Source organism: Panthera uncia, chromosome F2 (genome assembly GCF_023721935.1).
Source record: "Panthera uncia isolate 11264 chromosome F2, Puncia_PCG_1.0, whole genome shotgun sequence".
In the NCBI taxonomy this organism is placed as follows: domain Eukaryota; kingdom Metazoa; phylum Chordata; class Mammalia; order Carnivora; family Felidae; genus Panthera; species Panthera uncia.
The window spans coordinates 62,727,802-62,743,474 of NC_064812.1; the positions used below are offsets into that span (position 1 = coordinate 62,727,802).

At 45.8% G+C, this 15,673-nt stretch overlaps 1 protein-coding gene across 3 annotated transcripts in view; it reads right to left on the reverse strand.

The window, feature by feature from the left end:
• Window positions 1-15,673, reverse strand: part of SULF1 (sulfatase 1) — a 175,115-nt gene that overhangs the window by 12,367 nt on the left and 147,075 nt on the right. For 2 of the 3 annotated variants that reach the window (XM_049633299.1, XM_049633298.1), the window contains exons 13-22: window positions 15,236-15,446; window positions 12,354-12,600; window positions 10,440-10,536; window positions 9,879-9,973; window positions 9,495-9,560; window positions 8,244-8,416; window positions 5,235-5,377; window positions 5,017-5,140; window positions 3,128-3,161; window positions 1,801-1,866 (exon numbers count right to left, since the gene is read on the reverse strand). In XM_049633299.1, coding sequence (XP_049489256.1) covers window positions 1,801-1,866; window positions 3,128-3,161; window positions 5,017-5,140; window positions 5,235-5,377; window positions 8,244-8,416; window positions 9,495-9,560; window positions 9,879-9,973; window positions 10,440-10,536; window positions 12,354-12,600; window positions 15,236-15,446 — 1,256 coding nt within the window. The remainder of the gene's footprint in view (window positions 1-1,800; window positions 1,867-3,127; window positions 3,162-5,016; window positions 5,141-5,234; window positions 5,378-8,243; window positions 8,417-9,494; window positions 9,561-9,878; window positions 9,974-10,439; window positions 10,537-12,353; window positions 12,601-15,235; window positions 15,447-15,673) is intronic. The other variant, XM_049633300.1, reaches the window with a different exon arrangement.

Genomic DNA, 15,673 nt, shown 5'->3' on the forward strand with positions numbered 1-15,673 from the left:
ACGCCCGCCTCACGGATAGCACCCATCATTGCCAGGGCTTGAAGCTTGCCAGGCTCTGTTCTCCACTTCTTGCTAGTGAGGCAGGATTTGAACCCAAGGCACACTGGCCCCATCAGCACTAATCAGCCCCTAACACGCAGCCAGGTCGCCCACACCCATCTGCCAGCCTCGAGCTGTGGCTACAGGGCAGATGAGTCAAAAAGTGTAAATGCAACATGGGCAGAAGCATGGGTGCCAAGGACGGAGCACAGCGTGGCCTGCCGGTCTACTGGGCGTGGAACACGGGTCAGGAAGCAGCCCTGCCAGCATGAGGCTGCCCAGAACCGACGGCCGGCCCCACGCTGCCTGCCATGGACACATAGCCCAGCTGCCAGGAGCAGTTCTGGGCCATCAAAGGCCAGCAGCATCAGCTTTCACAAGCAGTGGGAAAAATAAACACCCCCTCAACCTGTTGATCCTATTCTATTTTGCAACACAGAAATGATGGCTTTCAACTCAAGCCAAAAATTCCTTCCTGAGTCATGGCGGCTGGTTTCTGAGCGGTGCCCCTGCTCTGTGCTTGTCTTAACTGGAAAATGACCAGTATGAGTAAGCAAAGTGTTGCAGCCTGTCCCCGCCTCATGCGCATGCCACGGCACTAAGTAAATAGAATAAATACGAAGTTGAACGGGGAACAGACTTGCCTTTGGAAGGCCCTTTAACAAATACATGTAAAGATTAATTTTTCCACATCCTCAGAATTGAAGGCAGTCAAAAAGCCCTTAGTCAATCTCGTGTGAGAGAAACGTTTCTGAAAGACTGCTGAATTTTCAAATTTCACATCCCTCAGGTTTGGCTACTATCACTTTTCTCGAAGTCTTTTATAATGAAATTTCATATGAAAATGCATTTAATTCGTTTTCTAAAAAAAAAAAAAAATCCGAATCTTCTTGGAGAATCGGGGCTTCTGAAACCTGGTAAGAGGGCCATCGCTGGAGGGCTGTGTCCCGGTAAGCACGATCTGAGCCAGTCATTTCGGTGAGTCCACACCTACGGTGGCTTTTTCGACACCTGTTCCCTTCAGTCCAACGGGGCGCAGTGAGCAGGGGAGGCCACGTCAAACACTGCATTTGGGTATCCAGTGAGTCCCCAGGTGGGACAGGCAAATGCTCCCTCAGTAGCCCTGTTTCAGGATTTCTTGCCTGCAATGTGGGTGTCGGCCGAAAGACAGCTTGCCCCCCGCATCATGAAATGGTAGGATCTGGAAGTGCCAGTTGTTGCGTGTTACACAGTGTCCACCTATCTGTCCTTTGGGAAGGAATTTAGGGAGGAAGAGGCAACGGGTAACTCTGTCACCTTGCACATGTTAGCTTCCAACGGCCACAGTCTCAGGCGACCCCGTCAACAACGAGTTACCAAGGCTCTGACAAATGGCCTCACAAATGGCGGATTTAGTGGTGGGTGGCAGAGAAGGGAGAGGGAAGAGTCCCAGATGCTTGCCATTTAATCAGGACCAGAGTGCAGTTAAACATTCTTCATCTCAAAGTTGGCCGGGTATGACTTGATGGAGAATAGCTCTCTGACTCAGCTCTGACCAGGCCGGTGACTTAAATAGCCTATTAATACCCTTTTACCTCGTTCATGACAAGAAGTAAAAGAAAGCTCAACTGACAATCCCTTAGCTGTAAAATTGAGTGCCTCATAAAATAACCGTAAAGTCAATATCTAGTGTTAGGTCCATTAAAAATGTCACACTCTGGAAATGTCTTAATGTGGCCCCTGGGAAGCAGGCGAAACAATGCTGGTGTGTGGGGATATTACCTCGTCAGCCCATAGCCCTGGTGAGACCAGCTTAAGGGTGGGTTCTTCTGCTCTGTCCTACGTGTGCTGGGGGTGATGTGGGGTCAGGGTGGGGGGGCGGGGAGGGCAGAGCGAGGAAAGGGAAGAAGACAGGAGAGAAGAGAAAAAGAAGAGATACATACATGGTTATTAAACATCCTCAGAAGTCCAGCTTTCTTTGTTTTATTATTTGTTTACATCTTCCCCGCCACCTTTCCTGTTGTTTAGCTTCTGGTCAGATCAGTGAGGTGCCCCGGAAAAGGAAGAATCTGAGAGTACAGCTCAGGAGGCTGGAGAGAGGCAGTGGGGCAAACAGGGTTCCCTGGCATGGCACCAAGGAAGCCCATGTTCCTCTGATGGATTCCTCAACTATGGTGCTGACTCATCGTGACTCTGTTTCCCCACAGTGGAGGTGGTCAGGACAGTCCCCTCCTGCCCACACCGCACGTTTCTGACAAATCCACCTAAGGTCTACGCTTAGAGTGGAAAAATATCAAGGGCTGATGATGCCAGGTGATCCTGTGACATGGCCACCAGGCATGTCGAACCCCCTCACTGAACATGAGGTAAGAGGGATGGGTGGGGGTTGGAGAGAACAAGGTGGCTGGGCTGAGGCTTGTTTATGAAGTTTGGGTGTGTCAGGCGGTATTGTCTCTGTGCTGTGCTGAGACCTCTCTGTAGGGCTTGACTCCAGGTACCCTGTCCCCAACCCAGCACCTTCTCCTCACTCACCACCACCCTGCAGAGCCTTTGGAATCGTATCACTGCTGCCTTTCACCACCCACTCTAATTAAGGAGTCTTAACAAGGAAGCTCCTTCTATTTCCTCCAACTTCGGCTTTTGAATGCTCTTAAATTTCCCATTACTCCTTTTTGGGTCTCGGGTCTTTGACATTCATTATACTTTGTAAAAAATCTCTAAACCGGTTTCCATGAAGCCTCTCCACCAAATCAATGTGTGAGCACCACAAGGGAAAGAATTCTCCCAAACTCTCCCCAGGGCTCCCAAGGGTCATTCTATTTTTTCCCCCCCTTTCACAGCAATCCATGCTTAAAAGCATCATCTAATGAGCAAACACGCATGGGAGTAAATGCTCTGAGAGACATCCCGCTGTGACAGTCAGCTGATTAAAAGCAAAATGACAGATCTGTAACCAACGACACAATATGGTGGAGAATGCTGTTAGCACATGCACGCACCCACACTTTGCTCTGTGCAGCATGGTGAGGAACAGAAATTAGTTGAAATGGCTGGATCATGCAATTATTGGGAAAGAAGCTGTGGGGGAGAATAAAAAAAATGTGAATACCTGTGTAGGTCATAGCTTCCTCCATCTTTATTTCCTGACATAGGAAAATACAAGAGTAATTTATGTTAGCTTTAGAACTCATAAAACCATTCACTATGTCGTTTTCCATGCACAACATCTAAATCCTAGAAAGAAACATATTGTGTTAAATACAGACAGTGCTGAAGTCCCACAGAGCTTTTCTAGTAGACAGGTTCAAAATGAGCAGTGAAAGCTATAAATTAAAAGGTTTGAGATAAAATGTATAGGAGTTTCTTTGGTGGCAAAGGAGGAGAGAGCCCATTTAAAAGCAGTATGAAAAGTACTTCCAGTCAGTCTCAGTAAAATTTTGGTTATTTTTAGACAAAACAGTTGGGAAAAAAGGGGGGGGGGCAACAATCATCTCCTGTAGGAATTGTCTAGAAGGTGGAGGGGACTACTGGCTTCACTGGCTCTCCCTTGTGTGTCATTCCATCAAGAGACTATCAGACTTCTCTGAACAGAGTTAGGTCACCACCAGTAAGAGAGCCAGGTCTTTTGGGGGAGAACTGTCCGGGTATAAAATTTGAAAAAGCAATAATTGGTTCAATTTCTAGGCCTTATTGAGATTTTTCGTTTGTCTGTTTATTTTGTTTTTGGTGTGTGGAGGGGTAAGATTTGAGGAAAAGCTCAAACAGATAAGCAGGATATCTGAAAAGATTGGAGCTGGGTGGGGTCAGCAACCAAAGACCTATTCTGCAGCTCAGTCAGGACTGGACTTTACAGGCGGCCAAATGATTTGATTAAGGTGTTAACTGAGAAGTGTTGGCCGATGGCTGTGAGGTGACCTCTCTCACAGTGTTTATAATTTCTTTTGGGGTCTTTGCAGCTTGAAAGCCTCAGGACCCTGCAGGGGTGGAAATGACAGGAGGCAGACATTGATTCTTTGGAGGTAGGACCCCCTCCCCCCCCTTCAAGTCACATGACCCAGGGGAGAGGCCTACTTTTAGGGCTGGTGATATTGGCTCTGCCAGGTGCCCAGAGACACCGGCTATTAGGGACACAAAGCAAACTCAGCTGCATACAAAGGTCTCCTGCAAACCACTCCCCGCCACCACAGAGTTCAGCTCTTCGCTCTTTTGGGGTTGGCTGCCGTGCTGATGCCAATGACCTCGCCAGTACCAGCTCCTTCTCCTCCCTTCATTGGACTGCTGGAATTTACGTTTCTACAGGAATTACGACAAACTGAGTATTCTCATCAATTAGGAAAGAGCTGGGACAGGCACTGAAAAAAATGGCAGCCTCACGAACCACAGGCGAAATTAGCTTAATGCTGCAGATCTGGGAGGGAGCATCTAGTTGATTCCATATGGACCCTCTAACACTGCTGGATCCCAAGACAGTGAATTACCCAAGTATCTCTAGTTTCAGAGGGGAAATACTGGTACAAGAAATCGAATTCACTGTGTCATGGGCAGGGATCCAATTAGGGCAGCTCCCAACTGTGCTAAGCAGAAACAGGACATTGTGTGTTCCCATCCAAATTCAGTTAAAAAATGAGGATATCCTGGTTTGCCTAAGAGTATAGATCATGCCTGTTGACAGCAATAACAAATAAATCCCCAATGCCTTCATCCCGCTTGCCAGTGGATGCCTCTATCAGGAAGGTTTACTAGTAGAACAGACGTGTGGGACAAATTGGAATAAAACACTCACCAAATCTTTTGGCGTGTTAAATTTTTCATTAATGCTCCCAGAGATAAACTTAGAGAACAGATTATGTTTGGAACTGCCTGGAAGTGTCCCAATCTCTGGGTTTCTATGCATAGCGTCGTTTCAAAGGCAGAAAACTTGACAACACAAAGAATTTCCCAGGAAATACAGGAAAAAAAAAAAACAAAACAACAACCACCACCTTTTTTCCCCCTTACCGACTTCAAGGCCCTTAGGTCTTGGATTGCACTGCTTATACCCTTGGCAGCTTCTGAGCTCCATGAGTTGTACATGTAGCTGGTTCAAAATGCCCCGTTCCACTGTGTGCACGGTGTTTGTGAGCTGTGGGTGAAGAGGCCAGGACAACATATTTAAGCTCATGTTCTGGCTGTTTTGTTTCCAACAACCTTCATAAAATGAAAACATACTGACTTACCTGATAAGGATCTGTATTCATATCAAAATACTCCAAAAAGCCAGTGGCGAACTCACAGAAAAGAAAATTATGTGTCTCATTAACTGTACGTAAACACCAGTAGGTATTATTGTTAGAGCTCGTGCAGGCACAGAAAGATCCCACTGTTGGTAAAAAAGAAAAACGAAAGGCAAAGAATGAAAAAAATGAAAACGTAGGCAGGCTAGCCATTCTAGCATTTCCTCATCTTTATAACTTAGGGGCACATTTTCTTTCTTGGAAGTACTATGTGTTTAGGTGTTAAAAAAATTGTATTTTCCCCCTCTCTAAGAGGTGGAAAGCGGGGAAAGGTGGAAAACAGGGAAAACGATGGCAATCTATGATCGTGAATACAGGCTGAAGGCCAGGGTGAAGTTTTAGGCACGTTGGTTTGCCCCCCACCCCTGTTGGGCAGTGGTCTCTGGAATAGGGTGGGTGGAGAACGGGAAGGGAATTATCAGAATTTACATTTCTGGTTATTTTTATCTTTTATTTATTTTTTTTAAAGGATAAAATGGTTCTAAAATAAAGACATGGACTGGTGCCCTTGAGTGTCCTCATCTGGCCACACGTCACAAATGGTGCATGGAAAGAGGGAGTTCTGCAGCGGGAAGGGGTTTGCAGACGACTTGAGCCCAGCTCAGTGGATTGAGGGATGATGTAATTTGTGATCATTGTAGATGACACTTTCACATGAGACAGGCTATGACCTTGAACAGCTTTGGCATCATGCAGAGGTTCACTGGTTTTCTGGTGGAAAGTGTCTCAGACACTTTGGAAACAAAACAAACCATCCAGTCTTCTTCTATAGGAAGAAAGTTTCTAAATTTCTGACCTTTCCTGCAACGATAATTGAACTTTAGAAATATGCTGTCTAGCAAATACTTTTAAAGCAGTTGGAATAGGCACACTTATGCGCATTCATTGTCTACTATGTACTTTGCATGTATTAACTCATTTAATCCTTAAAAAAATCTTATGAGACAAAGATTATTGTTATTTCCATTTTACAGATGGGAAAAATGAGGCTCAGAGAGGGTAAGTAATTTATTTGAGGTCACACAGCTGACAAGTAGCAGCATTAAGGGTCTGGCTGGAGGGTATACCCTTAACCACTATATGTCACTTGCCCACCTATCCAGTATTAAACACACTAAATCTGTCCCCTTAAGCTAAAAGAAATGTTTTAGACAATGAATGAGAAATAATTTTTTTCTAATTTTATTTTGATAGACTATTTTTAGAGCATAAAATGGTTCACAGCAAAACTGAGCGGAAGGCACAGAGAATTTCTAGAGAATACCCCCATCTCCACAGATGTAGAACCTTCCCCACTATCAATATCTCTCAACACGGAGACAACTAATGAACCTACATGAACACGACGTCATCACCCAAAGTCCACAGCCTACATTAGGGTTTGCTCTTGGTGTCGTACGTCCTATGGGCTTTGACCAACGTATGATGACATGTGTCTACCAGTATAGGGTCATACGCTGGTACGTCACATCACTGACCTAAACATCCGCATTTCTCCATCTATTCCTTTCTGTCCACAGGAGATGATTTTTCAGGCTGCTGTGTTTCCAGGGGCCCAGCCCAGAGCTTGGCGGAGAACAGACCCCCACAACCTGAATGACCCTCAGAGATCCTCATGTCCCGGTTTAGGGAACGCCATTGAAAGTCAGAATGCTATGAGTTTAAGAGTTCATTTGGCTTTAGCGTGGCTGGAAATGAAAATGCAAACTTGAACGCTGAAATCAAAAAGCATCAAAATGGAAAGACAAAACAAAAATCCTCATAGGTAGGCCTGAAACTCCCAAAGAATGGGTCTTGGGTTCCTGCAGTCTCCAAATCCCACTTTGAGAAACACTGACCCAGCTGGTCCTACTGTGATCTTTTCAATGAGGAGATCTGGGGTTTTAGCTACTCCCTGGGTCGGTAAGCCTTCAATCAGATGATGTGCCACAAGAATTTAGGGCATTATTTCTAGATGGCCTCAGTGAACACTGTGCATAGACCACCAAAACAAATGTGAAGTATAATTTTAAAAGCACACAATTGTTATTATTCCATGTCATCAGCAATTCCGTATAAAACTAAATATTTTGTGGAGTCTCTATTCTTCCCCACAAACATGACACTAGGTAGTTAAGGGGGCTGAGAATTAGTAGGCTATGGCTCCTGCCTTTAAGGGGGTTTCACTTCCTTTTATTATAGTTAGAACATTACATGAAATACAGCAGCAACAAAATACATAGGAGGCAAAATCGTTTGCCCATTTATTTAGTTATTCAGTCATAGAGCAGTCTTGCTGGGTAGGCACTCTGCCAGGAGGTGGGCACTATGTGAAATAACACCAACAGGAGAAAGACCCAGGGCGAGCTTGGCATTTTCAAGTAAAATGTGAAAACAAAGCTCTAAAGAAAAAAATAATTCTTGGCAAAAATCATTCTAGAAAATAAGAGGATGCTCCCCACTTGAGTTATTCTAGATCCCTGGTTTTATGCTGCTGAAGCCCTGGTCTTCAGGACTGTAGTGTGAGTCACTGTCTCTGCGTGGCAGCAGTTAGTGGCATTTAGAAGGGGCAATTGACACGAGGTGACGGGTGTTAATGCAATCATCATTTCACAGTCGGCAAAACCTTGGTTTTCGAGCATAATTCGTTCTGGAAACATGCTTGTAATCCAAAGCACTTGTGTATCAAAGCGAATTTCAAGAGCCGTTGGCTCAGCTGTGATCGTGTGACGTTCGGCGTCATGGACTGCTCGTACTGCAAGACATTGCTCGTTTGTCCAGTTAAAATTTATTAGAAATGTTTGCCCGCCTTGCAGAACACGCGCAGAGCAAGTTACTCGCAATCCAAGGTTCCACTGTGCATAGACGTCAGGTCTGTCTGCCATACACCTTAAAACTTATACAGCGCTACTCCATAAAACTGGGAGAAAGATTTCTAAAAAACCCTCAAAAACCAAACCACTCAAAACTTACAGTTCCAGAACGGGGCCGTCTGCCAGTGGTTGTTGTCGTGCGTGAAGCAGGTGAGGCCCGGGAGGCTGCATTCCTCCCCCTTCCTCTGCCGTTTCTTCTCTTTCCTCTCCTTCTTCCTCCTACGGTTCTCCTTGAAAAGCTGCAGTTTGCTGTCTACCTCCTGAGCAGCTTCCCTATCCCAACAGAAGGGATCTGTTAATGATCGGAGAGCACTTTCCCAACGGAAACTACTATCTTCGCTCTGTATCTCACACAAATAGGCAGACACACAATAATAAGATGACTTTTATTTTTCACAGAGGGCCTCAAACTCTAATCGGCAAGAACGAAGGCATGCTCATTAAGTGACAGCTCGCTTAGAATGTTACGGAGCCTTGGGGCGCCTGGGTGGCTCAGTCAGTTGGGCATCTGTCTTCAGCTCATGTCCTGACCTCGTGAGTTTGAGCCCAGCATCGGGCTCTCGGCCGTCAGCACGGAGCTGGCTTCGTTCGGATCCTTTGTCGCCCTTCTCTCTGCCCCTCCCCCACCTCGCAAAAATAAACATTAAAAAACATTGTAAAAAAAAATAAAAAGAATTTGATTGAGCCTTAAAGGATCAACATTTTCTTCCTCATGTACATGTAAACACTGGTGGAAGTAGTCAATGTGATGCGTGGATCCTGCCACACCCTGTGGACAAATGGCTTCACTTCCTGGGGACTCAGTATTTATCAGCCATAACGTCAACGGATAGTTGGATTAGATGCCTTGGAAAGAATTTCCTTTGGTTAGTATTTTGTTATTTTCCATAAAAGGCTCAACTTCTAATATCCTAAATCCCCTTCATATGCCAATTATATTATTATTTTAAAAATACGTGTATTTCTTCCAACTTTCAGAACTCAGCACAATTGCAGACTACCCTACGGAATGCACCAACCTAAGCAAGACGGTCCCCATTTCCCAATCACTGTCTACAGAAAACAGTGCACGGAGTAAAATCCAGTTACTTTCCCAACATTGGCAGACAACACATAGAGAATTAGAACAAACTCCTCATAGCTCCTCCTCAAAGGATTCCAAAAACATTGCCATGCTCTCTCGGCAAGGTGTGGGCTTTGTTTCCAGCTTCTGAGACTGGGTGCCCTCTTGGCTGAATCTGCTTTTATGAAGCAGCACCACTTGGAACAAGGGGGTCCCTGCTGTGTTTCAGAAGTGCCCAGTGGACAGTCCTTCGCTCCCAGCAAATGTGGAAAACAGAGAGTCACTTACTTAAATGGGTGGAGATGACTCTTCACCTTCTCTTGCTTTTTCACACCTTTCTCTTTATTATAATAGCTACGGGCAAGAAGATTGAAAAGTGAGTCTCAGTTCCACATTCGATCCGACAGTTCATTTTAGAAACAGAAGGCAGAATAGAAGGAAAGCTGTTACTTTGTTGTAACTATTTAGCTCAAAGGGACCTTTTAACCTTGGGCTGAGGTTTATGACGGATCTCATTTGACCCGAACAGGTTAGGTCATTACAGTACATGGTAACAAATTCGGTTTGTTATGCCTTCTGTTGGCATAAGAGAGAAACAAGCCTGCTGCTTATCACTGTGGCTTGCGGAAACAAGAGTTTAGAAAAAAGACCGTGGGATGGTTACACGCTCACCTCTGTTTACTACAGGCACATTCCTCGGGTTTTCTCCTCTTTAGGTGCCCCCTCACTTCTCTCAAATTCTTAATTTTATCTTGCAAAGCTTCAATCTGGAAGACATATACTTGAACAGTTACCTTTTAAGGCAAGGATTTTCTATGCTGCCTACCTCTCTTTTACTTTCTGTGTTCCATCATCCTAGCTATTCATCTGAGATGATAATTAACTTGGAAACCCACTGGGCACGGAATACGCCTACCTCGATATTCCTACTGATGTGCTGTAGGTAAACATTAACAGATGTCTCAACTTAACAACTGAATCATTTCCTCGCAGAGATTTCAGTCTGCGTTGGGCCAGTCCCCGCTATGATTTTTACACTCTATTTTGTTTTCAGGCAGGACCATCACTCTATCACTGGGGAAAGATAAATACCCTGCTATTCTATTTTTCACATAATTGTAATTATAAAAAAAAGATGAAGTGGACACTCAGTGAGCCCCACCGGTCACAGCCGGGCTGGTGAGCCGAGCTCACATTTGGAATACACCTTCCAATCACATAGCCGTGGCTAACCTCTTTATCAATGTATGCCTTGTGGTCCTTCCAGGCTCTGGCTGATTGATACAGTTCTCTCTCACAATGGATTGTATCATTCGGAAGAATAAAGCACCTGCAGAAACAAACCCAAAACAATAGAAATAGGTTTATATGCTAATGTTAAAATAAACATTAGAAATAGCAAAGGGAATATAATTATCTTCTAAACTTTTAATTTGGATGCAAGCAGTTGCTTGGAGCTGAGCCATAGACCAGGATGCGTGGCAATGTCTCCTGACCACCGGTGTGGGTAAATGATGGTGACAGAGACAGACCGTTACTAAGATCGCCTTTCACAGCAATATTCAATATTCATGTCTCCAAGAACAGATAACCACCGGAAAACTCCAATTTCGAAAGCCTGATGAAATGCCACAGGAAAAATGGAAGTTTGCACAAGTTATGATGGAAGAGGAAGTAAGTTGTCTGATTAAAGAAATGTAGAGTTAGAAGGGGGTTGTTTATCCCATTCATTTTGTTACAGACAGGCTGCCTGAAGCACCCCATTAAGTTTGAAGCGAAGAGGGGCACCTGGGTGGCTCATTGGCTAAGCATCCGACTCCTGGTCACGATCTCACAGTTTGTGGGTTTGAGCCCCGCGTCTTTGGGCTTTGCTCTGACAGTGTGGAGAGCCTGTTTGGGATTTTCTGTCTCCCTCTCTCTCTGCCTCCCCCCTCCACCTCTCAAAAATAAATAAATAAATATTTTTAAAAAGTTTGAAGCAAAGAAACAGCCTTAGGGATAGAGAGGAATTGGGATAAGGGGTCAGTCAATACTAAGAGTGGAACCCTGGTCTAAATCTCTTAGTGTATAACTATAACAACTATAGTTGACCCTGGAAGAACATGCATTAGAACTACACAGGTTCACTTACGTGCAGATTTTTTTTTTTTCGGATAAACACAGTACAGTACTGTAAACATCGTCTCTTCCTTGTGATTTTCTTAATAACATTCTCTTCTCTAACTTACTTTATTGTAAGAATACCGTATATGATACACATAAAATATGTGTTTATCAGCTGTTTATATTATCACTAACACTTCTGGTCAGCAGTAGGCCATTAGTAGTTAAGTTTCTGGGGAGTCAAAGTTATACGTGGAATTTCAACTGTGTGTACGGTGGGGGGGGAGGGTCTGTGTCCCCAACCCCCACCGTGTTCAAGGTCAACTGTACGGGCACCAGAAGACCAGACCCAAAGATAAAGATCCTGACAGAGCTCATGACAGCATGCCTCCCCAAAGTGATATAATGAGAGAGAGAAAAAAAGACCCTGCTAATACATTCAGAAGGAAAATTTTTCTCTATCAAGACAGGACCTGGATCTTGGAAGGAAATGGAGAACCGAGGTGGTCCATTAGAGCTGTGAGATTATCAGCTCCCTTCCCTGTTTCCACGGCTCCCGAGGCCCTCCGTGCTCTCTGGGTTCTGCACGGGTTCGTGAGGTGTTCCTGCATCTCACGACTGTTCTCCAGGCCCCACAGCCCTCCCGTGGGCTGGGTTTCGTTCCTGAGGCTGTGAGCGCACCACTGTTCTGAGCCACAGTAACGGTGCAGCACCCAGAGCCTCTACCAGCGCCAGGAATGGCTTCCATCTGTTACCCAGACTCCCACAAAGGTAACCGTTCAAGGGCAGAACTCCATGCCTGCTAAGTTAAGATGCGACAGAACCACTCTGGCTGATCAGCCTCAATGCGAAACCGACCCCAAAGCATGTGTCCAAATGCACGACTGTTTGGACTCCCCGTTGCTGCTTTTAACCCTGGTTGTTATACAGGCCAGCCTCCAGACCCTGGACTGCCAAGTGGTATCACTTTCCATAAAGAAGGAAGACAGTGATAAGATAAGGTGACAACTGTGAACTCAGCCCTCGAGAACTGAGCCTTCCTACTTGTGGGTCACTCGGACGGTGGTGGGCAAGCCCAGGGCATTGCCTCTGTCTGCCAGCATGGTGTCCCCGTCGCCCGCAGCCTGGTGACCCCCAGGCCCCCGGTGGCCTTCATCATGGCGCTTGGCGATGTTTCTTGGTCGCAGCACTTGCAGCTCTTCTTCTTCCAGGTTTATGTCATATATTTCGCCTTCAAATTCGACTGACAAGGAACGTGTTTGCCGAGTGTGGACAAATCTGGGCTTGTACTCTGGAAATAAGGGAAGATGTGTTAATATGGACATCCAGGTGTAGTTGAGGAGGGAGGAGAATCACGCCCTGGCTCAGGGGGCATGCTGGGAAGGGGCAGGCAGTATGTACTGCACCGTTGAGGGGCAGCGGGGTGCTGTGGGCAGCCCCCTGGAATCCACGTCCGGAGCCGTGGGCTCTCGTCCGGCTCTGGCACTGCCCGGCAGTGCGGTGGAGGGCACGTGCCTCTGGGCCTTGGCCCTTCATCCCTCCAGGCAGGGGGGAGGTCTGGGCGCCTTCTAAGTTCCTTTCCACTTACGGCAGGCCGTGAACTTGCACACTGCGTTTTCAACTCGAACTGCTAAGGCAGTTTGTTTGGATAAAACTATACTCCCAATTACGGTATTAATAATGATACTGTCATTTATCGAGCTTTTGCTATGTTATCACCCACCTCATACTTATCTCTAACCCACAATCTTGGAAGGCCTGTATTATTATAATTCATCCTTACATTAAGAAAACATATTAGATTGTCCGAACAGGCTCGTAGATCTGGTGCTATGCTTCTCCAGGAGGGAACACTGAAGCTCTGAATGCTACCTCGCAAGTGCGAGGTTGCGTAGCCCATAGCTGTGGGAACCAGGACTCTAGTCTCCCAGGTTCTAAAGGCTACAGTCCTCCCACCACATTGGGCTGCTTGTGCCAAAGGGTAAATGCTCTCGACACCTTATATTTGTGCAAATGACAGAGGAATGCTCTAAGAAAAATTAAGTGTTGCAGATGTTTTTATCAGCCAGCTGACTAGTGATACCTGGCAGATGGAAGGCAAGGCCAGGAGAGGCCAGCGTGTTTTCTGGTCACTGTAATCCACTGCTCATGGTGTCTTAGACAAGAGCTTTCACCAGCAAACCTTTGCCCCTCCTTACGAGATGCACTTGGGATCTGAGGGGGCCTACTCACGTGGCCTTTCTCTCTCCAGCCTGATGCTAAAATAGGAAGAAGGGGGGCACACAGGCTGCAGAATCAGAATAGTGCTCACCACAGGATCTCGCTGTGATGGCAGTTTCCAGAGGAGGAAACGCCTCTGTAACAATCAGCAGGCCACTGAGGGTGGTCAGGAACACCTCCTGTCCTCGAATACGTGAGCTTCCATGTGGTTTGAAAGGGTGGCCCCAGACATCTCCAGTTTGTGCTCAATGAGAACAACAGCAGGGTTTACGGTCACTGCTGCAGAGTGACATTGAGCCTCCTGGGAGAGAGGAGGCTGTCCCTACCTCCTAGCCCAATGCTGGCAATCAGCTTCCGTTAAGGGAGGCTGTGGGGGAATCTTTGTCATTTGTCGGCTTTCCATTTGATATCTTTGTGTGAACTATTAAACCTGGCATTTTCTCTCAGGGAGGAAAAAAAAATCTCCCAAATCAATCATTCTCAGCCTTTGGGTTATGGATTCCTTTAAGAATGTATTGAAAGTTATACTCAGAAAGTTATTGAAAGTTTCACACAGAAGTCCACCTGTGGACTCCAGGATAAAAAAGCCAATGCTGGGGCGCCTGGGTGGCTCAGTCGGTTAAGCGTCCGACTTCAGTTCAGGTATGATCTCGAGGTTTGTGAGTTCGAGCCCGACATCGGGCTCTGTGCTGACAGCTCGGAGCCTGGAGCCCGCTTCAGATTCTGTGTCTCCTCCTCTCTCTGCCCTTCCCCGGCTCATGGTCTGTCTCTCTGTCTCTCAATAATAAATAAATGTTAAAAAAAAAAAAAAAAAAAGCCAGTGCTAAGAGCGTCTATTGTTCTAGTGATTGATTTGATTTCCTAATTTACAATATGGGGGACACGGGCCTGGCTCAGTCAGTAGAGCATGCAACTCTTGATCTTGGGGTTGTGGGTTCAAGCTCCACATTGGGCGTACAGCCTACTTAAAAAAAAAAAAAAAACTACCTAATTTACAACACGGAATGGAACTTGATGTATCTTACTGTTTTCCAAACCCGTATAGAAAAAATTGCCACAGATGAGTCACTTCTCATATTAAGCCACTAGATGGCACTAGACTCTCATTCTTTTACAGAAGGTGCCCGACTGGGTTTTCACATCTGTACAATCAGGAATCTTATAGCTGCCTGATAGGGTTTTTATAAAGATGGCAAGCAGTGCTTTTCATACTGAATTTGACTGTTTGACCATCCCAGCCAACAAGAGGAATTAAACAAAAACTGTCCTAAAACAGATGTGCCTAAAAACCGCATGTATGCTTTTCTTACTAGTTAAATGCATAAGCAATGAAACCTTGACTTTTTATTTTCTCCTTTTTTTTAAAAGTAGCTCAAAGCAGACTAATCAGGATATTAGCATTAATGTAAAATACACCTGACTTAAACTCTACCCTCCGCCCCTAGCCCCACCTTTTACCCTGTATAGCTCTTTCCTGTGCGTGTTTACGTTTTGTCTGGTGTGTTTACTGAATATATTTTCGTTCTATGCTTAAGTTAAAGTGTGCACATACCAAATTAGCTCTCGTATTTGGAACAGGACCATTATTTGCTTTCGCCCCAACGCCATGCATTAATATCTAAAATGTGGAAGGAGCGGCCTTTTCTCTCTAATGTCCACTTGCAAAGCCTTGGCCTGCCACTGAGACGTCACTGCGTGTTGCTTACTCGGAGTCCCCTGGTTTCTCAGGAACTGCCTTTGGCTCTTCCTCTGGCTTCTGCCCGTGCGATAGCCAGGTTCTCCGCAGCTGCATTCCTTGTCGTGGAAGCCGCGAGAGTAGAGGTTCCGCGTGCTCTGCCGCACGGTGAGCAGGTCACTGGATCCTTTACACTTGTGAATTCGGAGCTTGCCAGATGTGTCCTCAATGCACTGCCACTTCTGCAAAAGCCAACGTGAGAGCGGTTTACCCCTCCTGCTCCAGGTGCTTCGTATCAAGGACCGCTGCATCGGGTTCCGGAAGCCCGGGCAACCCCGATAAGCAGAGCCAACGAAGGAAGGCAAGCTTTTAACTGACCCTGCAACGAGCCTAACCCCCGGTTCTCTTGGTTATTTCTCTCACGGGAGGCAAAGACAGATGACACCGGAATCATCGGAAATCAGAACTA